Source organism: Staurois parvus, unplaced genomic scaffold (genome assembly GCF_062004578.1).
Source record: "Staurois parvus isolate SC_StPar_1 unplaced genomic scaffold, SC_StPar_1.0 ptg000047l, whole genome shotgun sequence".
Lineage (NCBI taxonomy): Eukaryota > Metazoa > Chordata > Amphibia > Anura > Ranidae > Staurois > Staurois parvus.
The window spans coordinates 1,236,205-1,255,023 of NW_028317843.1; the positions used below are offsets into that span (position 1 = coordinate 1,236,205).

At 40.2% G+C, this 18,819-nt stretch overlaps 1 protein-coding gene across 1 annotated transcript in view; it reads left to right on the plus strand.

Moving 5' to 3' along the window:
- CSMD3 (CUB and Sushi multiple domains 3) overlaps positions 1-18,819 on the plus strand; it is a 1,455,553-nt gene that overhangs the window by 758,194 nt on the left and 678,540 nt on the right. Inside the window, exon 10 of the mRNA XM_089664334.1 lies at positions 4,441-4,565. Coding sequence (XP_089520460.1) covers positions 4,441-4,565 — 125 coding nt within the window. The remainder of the gene's footprint in view (positions 1-4,440; positions 4,566-18,819) is intronic.

The following is an 18,819-nucleotide window of genomic DNA, read 5'->3' on the forward strand; positions in this document are numbered from 1 at the left end:
GTTTAGTAGTACAAAGTTTGCAAAAGACTTTAGAATAAATAATGTGCTGACATTGTCTATGTTTTATCATTAGGGCATGCTAAACATTTACAATATTGGTCCTTTAAATATATCAAAAATCATTCTTAGAAAAAATTATATTCACATAACATGCATCTGGTTTTATGAAAATCATCCAGTATGTATGTGGGAAGTTTAAAAAGCACGAATACAAAAATATCAATTAAAATATTAGAAAGAGGCAAAACACAAGTTGCACAGCAGATTGGCAGCCTGTCAGTGAGCATGTGCTGGTGTAATCTATCTAAACTATGTATTTAAAATGCCCTGCTGCTAAATCATTTCCTAATTTAGTCATAGTGGATGTTTGTAAAACAAATTTAGATAGGAAAGTATTAACAGTTAGTAAGGGCAGCCTCATTTCATATATCCTATCAGTTGGTGTGATATGGTACCAATACTTAAAATTATTTATCTGATTTTTTTTATTTAGTGAGTTAAGACAGCCATAGATGGGTGGAATTTCAGCTGGTTCAGCAAGGACAACAACAGAGAAGAAAAAGAGGACACACCAACCTAGTGCATTATCCTAAAACTTTTTTTAAATAAAATCAGCAAAGTAACTACTCACAATTAGTGAAATAAAAAAGCACACTTCAAGCCATACATCCGTGGCCAAATGCAACAGTTTTCCAGACATAGGGGAACTCACTGGGGTCCCTATAGGCTGACATGTTTTGAAGGATGTCCTTCTTCCTCAGAGCCTAGTAGCAAATGTTCACTTGGACAACTAAATAATCTATTCCTCCCCATGGGAGCCAACAACTCCTCCCCTCATTGCATATAGTCATTTGGCCAGCTGTATGGATATCATGTCCCTCCATGGAAGCCTTTTTATCCAATATGGGTGCCGTAGTCTGTGGATAGGTTCCACCTTGTTAGTCACATTTGCCCTCTAGTGAATGGCTCAACAAATATGGTGGCTAGCCGAGGATTGGATGTGATATAGAGGAAGACTGGAAGTGCCTGCTGGAACAGATTTCCGGCTGCCACTTCCCGTTACAAATAGTAGCAAGTGTTCCAGCTTGGCTGAGAACACCGGCTTGAGAATATTGCATCCCACAGGTCATCATAATAGGGAAGCCCTCAGGATATGACCATTCTCCATCTTTTGGGTAATATATACTCAGTTTTCTGATACAGCATCAATACTGAGTTTCTTTATGTTAACATTTATTCATTCATTCTCTTATATATACATTTTTACAAATGTTTTATCATTATGTTTAGTCACTTATATCAGTGACTGACACTGTAGATTGGTACATTGTACTACTCCCCCCCATGTGTGGCAATGAGGGGAGGAGTTTTTGGCCCCCATGTGGAGGACTAGATTATTTAGTTGGCCAAGTGACCATTCGCTATTAGGATCTGAGTAGGACATCCTTTAAAACACATCAGCCTACAGGGACCCCAGTGAGGTCCCCCCATGTCTGGAAAACTGTTCTATTTTTTCTAGGATGTGTGGCTTGAAGTGCGCTTTTTAGGGCTCATGTACACTGCAGCTGATAAACTGATATTCAGGAGCTTTTCTGCATTTTTTTCAGCAGCCCCTGAACTCTCCCTAATGTTTTCCTATGTTTCCATGTACACTATGTAATTTACAGTCGTTTACAGGCAGTTGAGTTTACAGTCGTTTTTTTGAACACAGCAAAATTGCGTTCAGGAGTAGATTTTACCGCTGTTTCAAACGCCAAATGCTTGTAAATGCATGAAGCGTTTTTTGACTGGTCCATATCCAGGGCACAATTCACTAAGCGGTATCTTATCGCATCCGAGTATGCTGTAGGATACCGCATAGCATTTAAAAAAAAAAAAAAACCATTTGAATCCACTAAAGAAGGCTACTAAAATACTGCATGAGTTATTTTATCAAATCATGTGGTATTTTAGTAGTGAAAAGCATGCATTGATATTTCAGCTGTCAGCGGGGTTCCCACTGACAGCTGAATGTAAAAGAAAGAATTGCCTGCAATTAAAAAATTATTTTAAAAAATGGCATGGGGTCCCCCCTCCCATCCATACCAAGCCCTTCGGGTCTGCTATGGATTTTGAGGGGAAGCCCCATGCCAAAATTAAAAAATAATGGCGTGGGGGTCCCCCCGCGAAATCCATACCAGACCCTCATCCAAGCATGCAGCCTGGCAGGTCAGGAAAGGGGGGGAGAGCAAGTATGAGTGCCCCCCCCTCCTGAACCATACCAGGCCACATTCCCTCAACATGGGGGTTGCTTTGGGGTAGGGGGAGCTCCCCCCCAAAGCACCTTGTCCCCCCACCTTGACTCCAAGGGGGTCTGCAGGAGGGGGTTATCAGAATCTGGAACCCTCCTTTAGCAAGGGGGTCTCCAGATCCTGCCCCCCCCGTGAATGAGTATGGGGTACATGGTACCACTACCCATTCACAAAAAAAAACCTGCAGTGTGAAAAAAGACAGGAGGCATTCTTTGACAAGACCTGTATTAAAAGAAGGAAAATAAAAGAATGTCCCCTGAAGTAGATCCAATGTCAATCACAATGCCTGCCTTCGGTCGTCTGCCTCTGAGCTGGTTTAACAGTTCTTAAATATGTAAGGGGCAGGGCCACCCAGTGATATCACCCTTGTGACCCTGCCCCGTGTGACATCATCAACCGGGGCATGCTGGTCACTGATGTCACATAGGGGCGCGGTAAGATATGTGATGACTGGGGGCCAGCATCAGAAGAGGAGCCTTTTTTTCGGAGCGGTGGTGAGAGCGGGCATCATGATTGACGTTGGATTTACTTCAGGGGGACATTCTTTTATTTTCCTTCTTTTAATAAAGGACTTGTTAAAGAATGTCTCCTGTCTTTTTTCACACTACAGTTTTTTTTTTGTGAATGGGTAGCGGTACCATGTACCCCATACTCATTCACATGGGGGGGCGAGATTCCGATAAGCCCCCCACCTGCAGACCCCCACAACCACAGCCCTGGGTTGTAGGGAAGGGACAAGGTGCTTTGGGGGGGAGCCCCCTCTGCCCCAAAGCACCCCCCATGGTGAGATCATGTGGCCTGGTATGGTTCAGGAGAGGCGAGCACTCGCACTCGCTCGCCCCCCCTTTCCTGATCTGCAAGGCTGCATGCTCGGATAAGGGTGTTCTTTGGATTTTGGGGGGGAACCCCACACCATTTTTTTAAAAAATATTGGTGTGGGGCTTCCCCTCAAAATCCACACCAGACCAAAAGGGCTTGGTATGGATGGAAGGGGGGACCCCATGCCATTTTTTAAATTATTTTTTAATTGCCGGCAAATCTTTATTTTACATTCAGCTGTCAATGGGGAATCCTGCTAACAGCCGAAAAAAGTACTGCATGGTGTTCACTACTAAAATACCGCATGACTTGATAAAATAACTCATACGGTATTTTAGTAGCCTTTTTTGGTGAATTTGCTATTTTTCAGTGCATTCTGGGCATTTGGGAGGGTCTCCCAAGGTTATCTTTTAAAAATTCTTCTAAACGCAAATGTGCATAAACGCGGCTAAACACAGTAGGTAAACTGATGTTTTTAACCTACATTTTCTAGCAGTCAGTTTCCAGCGATCAGAAGAGTTTTTCAAATGCCCTGTGTATATGAGCCCTTACTTCTCTGATTGTGAGTAGTCGCTTAACTGATTTTATAATAAAAGGTTTTAGGATAATGTACTAGATTGGTGCTCCCTATTTTTTTTTTTTTTTTTGTAGCCACTACAGGACACCCCCAGTCCTAGAGGGCAGCAAAGCTTCATGTGAATATCCACCTTTTTACTGGGCCAGAACTTATGCGCAGGAAACCTTTGCCTTGTATTGTTGGTTCAGCAAGGACATGCTGAGATTTGATCCATCTATGGGCAGGCTGGTTGTACTAAAGTTGATCCATTAATCAACTTCAGTACAACCAGCCTGTTAGATTTTTTGCATGTGATCACTGCCATCAGCTATAGCCGCCAGCAGTGATCATTATATTCTGCAGGAAGGGAAGTCTCCCCATCGGCAGAACACTATAGCATTGCAAAAGGGATTCCCCCCACCAACACAGTTAGGAATTGAGCATTTTCTATTCTTTCACCTGTGATTGCAGGAAAGAAAATTGCATCTATGGCTTACTTTACACTGATCTGTAACTGAGATCCTGGCCGATTGTGTTTTTTTTGCTGTTAAGTTAACATTTCAGGGACTGGCATATTCCAAAAAATTCTGAAAAATGTTCTGAGACCTATTTTGCAATAGCATATACAAAGTTTAATGAATGAGATGGGTTATGTAATTAATAGTAGCAATAGTAAATATGTAATTGTAATTATAATTATCAGTGTCATTTTTTTAACTTTAGAGTAACCATTTCTCCCTCTTGTTATTTGTGTCCCATTATGTTTTGTTTTAGCCTCGGAGCAACTGTACTGTTTTCTTGTGATGAAGACTATGTTCTTCAAGGTGAAAAAAAAATCACTTGTCAGAGGATTGCCGATGTGTTTGCAGCTTGGAGCGATCATAGGCCTGTGTGCAAAGGTAAGTGTAGACTGTGACAGTTTGAAATGTACATCCAGCTTAATTCCCATGCAGTCATTGGATGGGGAGGAGGAAATAGAGGTATTTGCTCACTCTCCACTAATCCCTCCTCTTAACAGTTTTATGCATTTAGACAACTCTGACCTGGATTGACTGAATTGATGATTTTCTTAATATAAAGTGTTCCTTATCAGAACATCTAAAATTACTATACTGCTGGGAGAATATACATTGCAGAGACTATAGGGAACACTTAGTATTGTGCTTTGTATTGAGTATGACATATGTACATTAGTAACATTATTGAAAGAAACCCTCTTATACAATCTAGAAAGTGTTTATGTTGAAATTTGCAACATTGTTGCCCGGACAATCAGCATGATTAAAGCATACATACTTTTAGTTATTATTTCTTTATACTTTAGTTTATTTAAATGAATTAAATGAATGTAAATAATTATTCTGGCTGTGGAGTATTTTAATGTAAGGTAAGCTAAAATGAACAATGAAATATGAATAGGTGATGAAAAAGTTAACATAAGATAGTTTTCTAAAAATCAAGGACTGGTATAAACACGAGCTATCAGATTAGGAAACCTAATGGGCACATTTTAAATCTTTAAATCTATCTACTGTATGTAGTGCTTTTTTATTATTATCATTAGGGTATAATATTAAAAGAAAAATGGACATTAGGAAGGACAAAAGAGTCTTAGGTACAGCTCATTTTTTTCAATAGATTTTCAGTATGGATGGATTAGAACTACAGGTCTTTACTGCTGCGTCCTTGCTAGGGGGAATTCACCTTGTTGAATGACCACTTGATGACCAGTAACACAGAAAATGATGGGAAAACCAAAATGTTACAGTTGTTCCAGTGACATCGGTCTTATTGAGAGTAATTTCCTCTCGTTTCATGTTGTATCTTCAGGAACATGAAGTGAACAGTGAGCATGTAAACACAACACAGAACACATAAAAAAACACAGATTTAACTCTTCTCAATTCTTTTCTTATGTTAACTACTTATAGCCAGGTTTTTTCCATTGTAACACTAACAGTGCTTTTGCATGCTAACTCTTTTGGCATTTATTTTTGCCTAATGTAGATTCATTAAACTAGAACTGTAGGCAATTTTTTTCATTGACTATGACCCATGTCAAATTTTTTTTTCCATTGCAGAGATTTTCCTTTACTTCCTGTTTCATAGCCAATCCAAAAGTGCGAGGAAATTCCTGCAAATTAAAGGAATTTCCTGGGGACCCCCAGGTCACCATAACTAGTGTCCCCATTGGAAGAATTCCTGTTTCCTATTACTTTTCTGGGGACAACCCAAAATTTGGGGTTTTATTTTCACTTTCAATGACAATGGTAAATAGGACAAATACAGAGGGTGAATCCTTTACTACTTTGAAAATACAAATATATGTTTCACATGCATCCTTTGGCTTGTTATTCATATATTTTATCTCAAATCAAAGTAAAAATGTTTCTTTAAAAAAAAAACAATAGGGCAGTGCAACCTATCATGTACAACCATCAGTTTTTGTGTATCATAAATGTGACAAAATTAAATCAAATTATTAAAATAAATATTGTATAAATTATAACACAGTCTCTTGTGTATGTATTTTTATGTTATTTAGTATGATAGATTCATTAATTTTTTCACATTTATGATAAACAAAAAAATGATAATTGTACGTAATGGGTGGCACTACACTATTTTTCTAAAATTATTGTGAGGGGGGGAGCACATTTGCATATTAAAAATGTTTATAGTTCCAAAATCTCTATTACAGTGATAACTTCAAGAACTCCAAAAATATAATATTTTAAAATGTATATAGCAGCTCCTGACAAATAAGTATCCTGATATCCCTAATTTGAAGAATAATAAAAGAGTTAGGGCTCGTTCACACTTGGCTGTTTTACCAACGCTTGCCAAACGCCCCTATAGCGTTTGGCAAGCGTTGGTCCGGCGTTTGCGGAGCGTTTTTTAACGCTCGGCAAACGCTCCGCAAACGCCGCATGCGCGGTTTAGTGGCGGTTGCTAGGCGTTTGCCGAGCGTTAATAACGCCCCACAAACGCCTATAATACAGTTTGAGTGGTGTTACTGCTCCGCAAATGCCCTGCAACCGCACCGCAAACGCCGGCTGGGCGTTTGCGGAGCGGCACCATAGATGAGAATAGGAGGCTTCAAAGCCTCCTGACTCGACCAGAGGCGTCCATTTTGCAGCGACGCAACGCGACGCAAACGCTCCCGTTAGAACAGCACCATGTGCTGTAATGTGCAGAATTGGCAGAGGCGTTTGGGAAGCGGTAAAAACGCTTCCCAAACGCCTCTCTGCCGCCTGCACACAAGGCTAGTGTGAACGTAGCCTTACTGTATTTTACATAAAGCCATATTGGCTTTAAATATATTTTTGCAATCTCTAAATACAGGTATAGTGTAAATGTAAGATACATTGACAAACAGCTAAATACAGCACCAAGCATTTTTTTATTTAAGTTGAATAAAAAGCAGAAATTCTCCTTTTTTGCAATTCAGTGCAAGTTCTGTTAGGTAATAAATCTAGTGTCAGTCATATTAACATTTCTGTAAATGTTTAGGTAGCACAACAGACAATGGGGTTCAGAACAGAGTACTTAAAACATAATGAATATGCCTTGCACAGATGAAGCATATTATGAAGGATATTACAAATGCATACACTGGCATATGGTAAACAAATAAACAGATGGTATTGAAATGCTGGTTTTCTGTGTAATACAATATAGGCATTTTAGTTTCTTCAGGGTATGATTTTCAGTAAATACCTTTTACATTTTGTTCCCCTGCTTTAAGTTAGAGACAAAATCAATATCACCACAAATGATACTGCCAGAAAAGGATTTATGATTCAAAAATTATAGGAAGCCCTGGTAACTTAAAGTGGAAGAAAAGTCTAGTCTAACTATTCTAATGTTCCCTCCCTCTTCTCCTACCTATCCTGCCCTAACCTGTATAAAAAGATCTGCATATTTATCTATTATTAACAGACTTTGGTCAGTTCATGTGATCCCACAGCTTCACATTCCTGTATCAGCGAGCAGGGAGAAAAGGGATTGTTGACAATGGCTGGGCTATGGGAGCCTATGGGTGACACCATGACTCCCACAATTCAGAGGCTTTATTGAGCACTCTCTTACACAGAGCTGCAAGATCACATGACCAGATTAAAAATAGGTAGGTATACAGTTTTTTTATACAGGTAGGAAATAGGAGGAGGGGGGAGGGGAACATTTTTAAGAACAGACATACTTGGGTTTTTCTTCCACTTTAAGTCTAAATTTTTTATATAAAAAAATAAGAAAGCTACAAAGAAAAACAAAAAGGGTGAATTATAGATGGGGAGCTGAGAGAAATATAAAATACTCCCTGATAGTGTAAATTTATCTGAATGAACCCTTCATCACTTCCAAGAGAAAACAGGAAGTACTCATTGTTTTGTATGAAATACAAAATATATTTCTATATTTTTTAGATTCTGACTAGTAGGATCATGCAGTGGAGACCTAGTGTTGTGTTTGAACACCTTGGGGTTGATGTAATAAAGGCAAATTGTCTGTTCACATTTTTGAGAGAATATTCCAAGGGCATTTTCCCTTAATGTATGAGGTAGAGTTCTGCTGACTTCTTTGAACCAATCATTAAACCAAGATACATGTTTTCCTTGTACCTGATAGGGTATTCTTTGCAAATGGAATTTTCATCACATTCACTCTTGCAAAGTGAACAGCCTAATTGCTTTTTGTAAATCAACTCCGTGTTTCTAAACTTTTAAACTTCCTTCTTCTCATGTCTCATTACAATCAATACAAGGCAAAAGAAGATGATTAATGCTTACCTGTCCAGGCTGCTTTGTTTTTTGCTCTAATGCAGAGCTATAACCACTGATGAATTATAATCTAACATATCCATGTGTGCCAGATGTAGCAAAAAAATAATGGAAATCAGCCAAGCTTTACCACATTTACTAAGCTCTGGGGAAAATTAGTGCAACTGCACTTGCAAAGTGCATAGTCTATTTGTCTTTAGTAAATTTCCCCCACAGCCTACCTACATATAAGGGTACTGTTATGGGAAGAGTTGTGCACTTTACCTTTTAACTGACAGGTGATTCATCAATGTGTTCCTTGTCCTTTGTGTCCTTGAAAGAACTATCAACTTTTAGTGTTTCAATGTCAATGACAAGGATAATAAAGAAATCTGAATTGTTTGTAGAAATATTTGCACTTTGGATACTTCTATTTAATTTTACATTCAGTTTCAATTTCCACACATTTTTGATTATGAACCTATTTTGCTATTTTATGAATAAACTATGTGTTTGTTTTTCCTTTTACTGACTTTTGTCAGCCAATACGATGGCATAAAAAAGTACTATGAAAATGATATATTATCTAGGTGAGGAACAGTAAAAATGGATTGTAAAAATCCTATTTCTTTTATTAGAATATAATTATATTCCTCTCCTTTTACTGTCTAAAATTGCTTCTATAGGGAACTGTGATTTCAGCAAAAGTGTCAATAAAATAACCTAGGAAGAAAGTTTCAATAAAAGGGTGCATGAAATATCTTCCAGAAGACTAACTTAAAATAGTCTCTGACAAGACTTAAAATGTGCATTCAATTTTCTTCTTTAGGGCAGTGAACAATATTCTGAAATTGGTGTGTGACTTACAATTGCAAAAAGACAAAAGTACTGTGTACATGGGATGCTATACAAAGATCTGAAAGACTGTGGAATATTGCAGTGGCAATGCCATGTACTGTTTATTAGGCAGAATGCTGTTGTTTATAAATAAAAAGAGTATTACTTAGTAGTTATTAAAATCAATCCATTCTAGTCTACAATTCCAGTCTGGACACTTTTACCCCCTTCCTGTCCAGGCCAATTTCCAGCTTTCAGCGCTATCACACTTTGAATGACAATTGCGCGGTCATGCAACACTGTACCCATATGAATTTTTTAGCATTTTTTTTTGAGACAGATAAAGCTTTATTTTGGTGGTATTTATTCACCACTGGGATTTTTTTTTTGCTATGTAAATGAAAAAGTCCAAAAATGTTGAAAAAAAAAGTGTTTTTCTTATAAAATTTTGCAAATAAATAGTATTTAATCATGAATCTTGGCCAAAATTTATTCCATTATCTTTTTAGTAATAAAAAAAATAACCCAAATTAGTTTATAACCAAAAATTATAATTTTTAAACTTTTTTTAATTTTTTTATATTATTATTTATTTTTTTACATACTGTCACCCTAGCAGTACAGTGTCACCATGGTGACACTGTACTACTTGTGTGGGGTGAGGAAGATTTTTTTTTTTTTACACTGATTGCTTTTACACCCATGAAGGCTGTAAAAGCAATCATTTCTCCTTCTCTCTGGCTGCATTCTTGCAACCATTGAGAAATACTGTGTGAGCTGTGATTGGTCACAGCTTGTCACATGGTACAAGGCTGTTGTGAATAGCCTTGTACCATGTGACAAGCTGTGATCATTCACAGATTTCACACGTAGTAAGCAATGATGTTAGAAGTGACATCTTGCTTACTACTCTGCATGTGATCACTGATTGGCCAATCAGTGATCACATGATCAGGACCTTGCACAGAGGTCCTGTCTGATGATCGGTATTCCACTGTGTTTCAGTGACAGCAGTAAAATTTGGGGTTTTCCATCATTTTTTGTCCCAAAAACAACAGCCAACAGGGTAAACAGCAATAAGTATCCCCCAGTGGAAACAAAGACAGCGCAGAAATCTGACAGGTTCCAATCATTTCTCACTATATCCAAACCAAAAAAAAATGGTTGGCTTTAGGTATACTTTAAGGAAAATTTTGAATTTGCACATTTTGGGAAAAGTAGTCAGTTTAAAAAAGAAGTGTAGTTAAAGCTTTTTTTGTCCATACTTTGTTTCTGGGTCACAGGAGTGCACTTACTCTTGCACTCCTGTGATCCAGAATCAGCCAACAGTGGGATAAAGCCTGCTGTCTGCTGACATCACAGAGCAGCTCCAAGACCTGGGAGGATCCCCACCATAATGTTGGTATCTATCCACCTGCCTGATGGACAGATGGATCTGCCTCTCAGTGCATAGCTGAAGCCAGCTGCACCTGCCCCCTCTCTTGCCTGGCAGTCCATTGATTGTTGGAGGAACACAGAAGAAAGTGTCGTCACTCACTGCTTAGAGTGGATTGGGAACTGAGTGATCAGTGGTCAGGTGATCTTGTTGGTAGAGCTGACAGCTGCAGCATCAGACCAATGCTACAGCATGGAGGTGAGTATGTGCGTTTGTTTGTTTACACACCCCAAACTTTTCCTTTAAGTCTAATCTACTCAAATCATTAAAGTGGTTTATTTTGTATTACTTTCAAGTGTATTTTTGAGCACTAAAAGCTAAGATTTTAAGCGCCTCCCGCCCGCCATATAGTAAAATGATGGACGCAAGGCGGTTCTCTCACATACGCGGCTCAGGGAGCGTGCAGCGTGGCGATCGGCGGTGAGCTGTGTCCCTAGGACAGAGCGGATCACCGATCAACGGAAAGAGCCAAAGATGTTGGCTCGGTCATGTGATCAGCTGTGTTCAATCACAGCTGATCACATGTAAACAGGGAAATGCCGGTTATTGACATTTCTCTCCTCACGAGCTGTCACGCTGACAGCTCGTGAGGAGAGGAGAGCCGGTAATTGGCATTTCTTGGAGTGGATATGTACACAGATCATCAGAGCACTGATGATCAGTGTGCACTGATGATCTGTGCAGCCCCAGCAGCGCCACCTGTCAGTGTCCATCAGTGCCAGCTCTCAGTGCTCATCCATGCCACCTGCCAGTGCCCATCAGTCCCACATCAGTGCCACATTTCAGTGCCTATCAGTGCCACATCAGTGCCACATATCAGTGCCCATCTGAGCTGCCTTTCAGTGTCACCCATCAGTGCCAGTCAGTGCCACCTATCAGTGCTGCCAATCAGTGCTGCCTATCAGTGCCGCATATCAGTGCCAGTCAGTGCCGCCTATCAGTGCCAGTCAGTGCCGCCTATCAGTGTGCATCAGTACCGCCTATCAGTGCCCATCAGTGCTGCCTATCAGTGCCACCTAACAGTACCAGTCAGTGCCACCTAACAGTGTTAGTCAGTGCCGCTATCAGTGCTGCCTATCAGTGCCATATATGAGTGCTGCCTTTCAGTGCCCATCAGTGATGCCTGTCAATGCCCATCAGTGCCACCTACTAGTGCCTCCTCATCAGTGCCCATCATTGCCACCTATCAGTGTCCATCAGTGCAGCCTATCAGTGCCCATCACTGCAGCCTCATTAACGCACATCAGTGAAGGAGAAAAATCACTTATTTTATAACAAAAACTAAGAAAAAACTTTTTTTTCAAACTTCTCAGTGGTTTTTGGTTTGTTAAAGAAAAAATAAAAAAACGAGAGGTGATTAAATACCACCAAAATAAAGCTCTATCTGTCACAAAAAAATTATAAAAATTTCATATGGGTACAGTGTTGCATGACCGCGCAATTGTCATTCAAAGTGCAACAGCGCTGAAAGCTGGAAATTGGCCTGGGCAGGAAGGGGGTATAAGTGCCCTGTAGGCTAGTGGTTAAAATCCAGCGCCAATAAATTCCACCTCTAAAAAGTAAGTATATAGTCTAATATGTGTATGAAATTTTGTTATCCAGTTCCATTAAGAAGCCTCTTTTATTTTGCTCCTTTGAAATCTAGATGACTTTTGGAATTAACATTTACACATTGAATAACTAATAAGGCTTGCAGTGCCACTTGAATCCGGAGACCTGAGATTACCCCGCTGGTATGCAGATGGTGGGAGCTGGCATCCTGACATTGATTCTAGGCAATGAAAGTGAAGGGAACAGGTGCCATATCAACCTCCACGGTGTGAATAGCAGTGTTGGTGTGAGCTAACATTCTATCCATGCCCTCTGGCATGTTTTGCCCCACCCACCTGGGCTTGGTCCTAGAGGTCACCTCTGTGACCAAGCCCCAGAGGGTATGGAGAAATGCATCAGAAGGCATGGCTGGAGTGGTAGCTGAGGCCAAAATAAAATAAATATAGCTCTGTGCCTTGGATGAACTTGTGCTTTGAAAAATAAATGTAAAACAAGATACAGTGACTGCTGAAGTTAATAATATCGAACACAGTATACCAAAAAGGACCATATGTAAACCGTGCATGTCAGGAACATGCAACTCATATTCCATAAACTCTGACCAAAAAGATGCCATAAAATTCTAAGTTAAGTCCCAATATGAGGAAAGTACCACTTGACAATGCTGTTTGTGCCCCACATGGACTATCACTCACCATATGTAGATGACTACCTATCTCTAGTATGGTCAACAGTGCTTGTGGTGCATTCCCGTGTAAATTCACCACTGCTTCATTTTGCCAGAAGATTCATACCATACAAGATGAATTCACTCAAAGGGAAGAATCACAAGAAGAAGATCTCATAGCGTAAAAAACACTCAAATAGGTTTATTTAAAAAGAGAGAAATAAATGTACACTTACATGTTTCAGTCCCTTTAGGACTGGTACCCAATGTAAACAGCTTGTGTATCATTGGATGTTGAGTTACCGAGCCTCAATGTGATTCAACCTTTTAGCGCTATTAACGATCCTAGAGATAGGTGGTCACCTACATATGGTGAGTGATAGTTCATGTGGGGCAAAAACAGCATTATCAAGTGGAGCTCAATGATACTAATTGGACTCTTATTGCATTTTTTTGGTCACAGTTTGTTGAATATGAGTTGCATATTTATGAAATGCGTGGTTTACATATGGTCTTTTTAATGGTAAGTTAGGCCAACACTGATATTCACACCGGGGAGGTCGATGTGGCGTCTGTTCCCTTCATTTACACTTTGAAAGTGTTATTGTCTAAGATCTAAATAATATATAATATATCATGAATAATAATAATAATTGTATATATATATATATATATGTTTACTGGTCCTATTTGACTTGATCGGACTTTACATTCTAATTTCTTTAAATGTTCTGTACTCTTGTAAACATTCTCGAAACGCAGTTTCTAAATTCATTGTCTTCCTGAAGTTATAGAGAGTCGTCATTCATAGTAACATTATAAGTAAGGTTAAAAAAACACAGTCCATCAAGTTTAACTTATTCTAACACAATTAATCAAGAACAAGACAAATAAAATACCAATCAAGACATTTGACAAATTTCTTTTACTAGGAAAAAAATCCTTCTTGGCCCATTAATGGCAGAAAGATGGATATCCTTGGTCAGTGAATCTCCAGATCAATACACTAATTATAGTTAGAGATCCAATTCCTATTTCAGTTTTCATAAACAGTTACCAATTGCTACCAGCTCTGGAAGAGAGAACTAGCATTTGGTGAAACATGTTTTCTCTTTACAGGCTTAGGGATTTTAGGCCTAATATTTTTGTCAAAAAAAGACTTGTAGTACATCTCATTTCATACATGTTTGTATGTACCCTGAAAGTACAGAAAAATGCCTGTATTTGCGAGAGAAACAAACTCAGATCATAACTTCTTGTTGTAGGCTAAAAGCACACAGCATTTTTGAGGACAGAATGGTATGGGTCCTGCCCAGTTGTCTATTGCTAAACTGCTGTTAACTAGGTTACATGTACATGTAAATACCTTTCAATCACTGTAGGAGTAGTTACATGTACACAGCTAGATCAGAGAGTTCTTACAAAAAAAAAGTAGTTCCATCTGCAATATACATTTATTGATAGAGTTACATAATATATACAAAATACACACTAAACATTATTCACAGTATAATGTAGAGTGTAAGTCAACGGCTTCTATGATATGTACAAATTACACACACAACTATATTTGCAATACAATGCACAATACAAGTATGAAGTTAGTTTACCTCTCAACTTAAAGTCTGGTCATGCTGACTGCTGTGTGTCCAAAAACAAAAAAAAAACAAAAAAGGTTGGTAACAGTTCCTTATATTCCCCCCTCCTGTCTGTATGGTGGCTAATATAATGCCCTCTAATTGGTCACTGTACCTAGAAAATGTATAGCCATAGCAAATGTCACGTGTAGCCTGACTGGAGGATTCAAAGAAGGCAGCTGTTTTCAGATGTGATAAGAAACAAAAGAAAAAAACAGGGGCGGACTGACAACTCATAGGGCCCCCGGGCAATAGGGGATCATGGGGCCCCTGTGTCCTCACCCACACCCAAAAAAGCCTATGAAAAAGCCAATGAAAGGTACCAGGGCCATCTCATGGGGCCCCCTACTGACCCCAGGCCCTAGGGCAGTGCCCGAGGGCTCGAATGGTCAGTCCACCCCTGGAAAAAACAATGGCCAGACATTTTAAGTAGAAAAATGTTTACAATAACACCAACTGGGAAGCTAGCAGTCCTATAATGTTGAAATGCACTCAATGATTGCAATATATTCCCATCTAACTACAATATATTTATAATTACAATAATATTTACATCTGTTAATGGAGGTTTCACATCAACTCATTATCTAACCAGGGGCGGACTGACCATTTGGAAACTCGGGCATTGCACGAGGGCCCAGGGTCAGTAGGGGGCCCCATGAGATGCCCCTGGTACCTTTTTCATAGGCTTTTTTGAGTTTGGGCAAGGACACAGGGGCCCCATGATCCCCCATTGCCCGGGGGCCCCATGAGTTGTTAGTCCGCCGCTGTATCTAACACTGCGAAATCCCTCCCAATGTCATTATTTCCACAACATAATGACTAATTGTTCTGTAGTCTAGAATAAGAACTAGGAAATCTAATTAATTACTCTTAACTTTTTTTTCTTTTTATGGTTTAACTGGATGGACCTTTGTATTTTTTCAGCCAGACTAGCTATATAACAATATGTAATTCCCCTTGAAAAAAACACAGAAAGTGTGCAGAGGACACAGGAAAGCTCTGAGGTTTTTTTAACAGATTAACATGTATTTTTGCTCTTATTGGACAACTATTACAAAATACTGTATAGTTAACGCACCAAAAGAGAGCATGTAAGTGACTGTAAGATACACTTTAACTGCTTAAGGACCACCCTATAGCAGATATATTACCCACTGGCTCCCAGTGATTACCGGCAATCACCGACAGGGAGAAGGGCTGCTTTGTTTACCAACAGTCCTCCCTGTCAGTTTGGGCAGAATGCTCTTTTGCCATCCAGAGCAGTGTGCTTACAATGAAGAACACACCCCCTGTCCCCTAGTAAAACACTCCCATCACACAGTTAACCCTTTGATTGCCCCCACATTAACCCTTCCTGCCCAGTGCCATTAGTACAGTCTCAGTGCTTTTTTTTAGCACTGATCACTGTATTGGTGTCACTGGGAATGTCAGTGACACCAAGTCAGTTCCCCCCAGTGTCAGAAATGTGATTCTTTATAATTTTTTACTGGACATGTTTAATAGCGAAAAGTCCAAAATATTGTTTTTTTCTCAAAATTGTCGGTGTTTTTTATATAGCGCAAAAATTAAAAAACACACAGGCGATCAAATACCACCAAAAGAAAGCTCAATTTGTGGGGAAAAAAGGACTTCAATTTTCATTTGGTTGCAGCATTGCATGACTGTGAAATTGTCAATTAAAGTAACACAGCTCTGTAATGCAAACCACTTATTTAACCGCTTCCTGACCACCCTATAGCAGAAATACTGCTACAGGGCAGAACAGGTGCGCAAAATCACGTATGTATGTGATTCTCGCTCCTGTGATTTTCATGCCTCTCCCAGATAGTGTCAGATTGCCCGCAAGTACACCAGTAATCACATTTAACCCCTTGATTGCCAGGAATACGCTCATACACAATAAAACTCCATTGCTAGTATAGTGTCTGAATGGATCAATATCTTTGATCAGATGAGCACTATACCAGCGTTCACATTAGCATAGTGTCCCCAAAAACACAGCGTTAGGAGGATCAGCCTTGGTACCTGCGTTTAGTTCCTACTTTTAATCTCCCTTCTCCTCCAGCAAGTGCAGTGTCAGTAGGTCACTGTCACTTGATACATTGCACACAAAACCGCAGTGTACGCAGAATGAGGCCTGATCTCTGCTAGCACTTACCGGTGAATTTTGATGACTCTCATATGTAGCAGAGTGCCAGTACTAGTACCACTCTACCTTTTGGTGAACTGGCAAGCACCAGCGGCCTAGTACATCCTGGTCTTTCACATTCCAGCACTGCAGTATCACTTGGTGACGTGGCAAGTCCTATAAGTACAGTACAAGCTGGTGTAGTGGCGAGCACAAATATTGTCCCGCAACCACCAAGAATTCGCACACAGGCCCATAGAGCCCCTAGTGTCTTTCCGGATGTGCTTGCAAATCCCGATTGGCAGCCCACAAATTCTGCAGCACCCGTAATTCCCCCATTTACTGCTCAACCCGGAATTCAGGTGGAAACAGCAAATTTAACTACTCCCCTTGATTTTTTGTAGTTGTTTTTCACGGAAGATCTGTATGCATTGATTGTGGATCAAAGCAATTTATATGCACAACAATTTATCGCCGCCACCCCAAATTCAATCCTTGCCAGACCAGCCGCATGGAAACTCATTATTCCGAATTTAATTTTTTTTTGGGCCTAACCCTCAGCATTACTCAAAAAAACCTGATTCATCATATGCCCGTGTTCTCTGCTGCTATGGGCAGACATAGATATGAGAGTATAATGTGTTTTATGCATTTCAACAACACACTCTGTTGTCCTCGGGGTGACCCTGAATTTGACCGGCTCTACAAAATTTGGCCCCTCATAAATCACCTTAACCAAAAATTTGCAGATGTCTATACTCCCCAGCAAAACATCTGCGTTGGTGAGTCCCTCATTAATTTTTCTGGCTGCTTTGAATTCAAACAATTTCTCCCCAGTAAGCGTGCTAGATATGGTGTCAAGATGTATAAGACCTGCAAGAGGGCAGCAGGCTATACATATAAGTTTTGGATTTACGAGGGAAAAGATAGTCACGTGCCCCCCCCCCCCCCCCCCCGGATGCCCAGACTACACAGGGAGCAGAGGCAAGATAGTTTGGGACTTGGTGTCATATTTTTCCATATGGGGTACCACTTATACGTGGACAATTTTTATTCAACTGTGCCACTATTTAGACATTTGTACAATCTGGCACCATACACGTGGCACCGTGTGACCTAATGTGTGCCAACGATTAGAAGTGGGTGCACGCAGGGCGGTATATTCTAATGGTGAGCATACCACACACTTTTTCTGATAGAAATTTGTTCTCTTTTTTCACTCAGCCCACAGGCTGCATAAAAAAAGAACATAGCATATATACCCAACAAGGACCAGCAACATACATTACTGGACTTTGAATGGTTATACCAGGATGATGCCTATAGCTGCAGGTTTTTTTTCAGCAGGCAATCAGCTTTCATGTAAAAGCAATCCTAGTGGCTAATTAGCTGCAGGATTGCTTTTACAAGCAGTGGGAGACAATGCCCCCCTCTCCTGCTGCCTTCCAAGGCCTTCTCGGGCAGTTTTTCAAAATTTTGAAAAAAAAAAGTTTTTTTCTTAGTTTTTGTTATGAAATTTTGTAAATAAGTGATTTTTCTCCTTCACGGATGTTCTCTAATGAAGCTGCACTGATGGCACTGATAGGCTGCACTAATGGACACTGATAGGTGTCACTGATGGACACTGATGAGGAGGCACTGGCAGGTGGCACTGATGGGCATTGACAGGCAACACTGATGGGCACTGAAAGGCAGCACTCATATATGGCACTGATAGGCGGCACTGATAGGCGGAACTGACTGGCACTGTTAGGTGGCACTGATAGGCACCACTGACGGGCACTAATAGGTGGCACTGATGTAAACTGATAGGTGGCACTGACTGGCACTGATAGGTGGCACTGATTGGCAGCACTGATAGGTGGCACTGACTGGCATTGATAAGTGGCACTGACTGGCACTGATGGGTGACACTGAAAGGCAGCTCAGGTGGGCACTGATATGTGGCATTGATGTGCACTGGTAGGCACTGAAATGTGGCATTGATGTGGCACTGATGGGCACTGACAGCTGGCACTGATGGACACTGAGAGGTGGCACTGCTGGGGCTACACAGATCATCAGGACACACTGATCATCAGTGTCCTGATGATCAGTGTACATGTCCTCTCTGAGGGATGCCGATTACTGGCTCT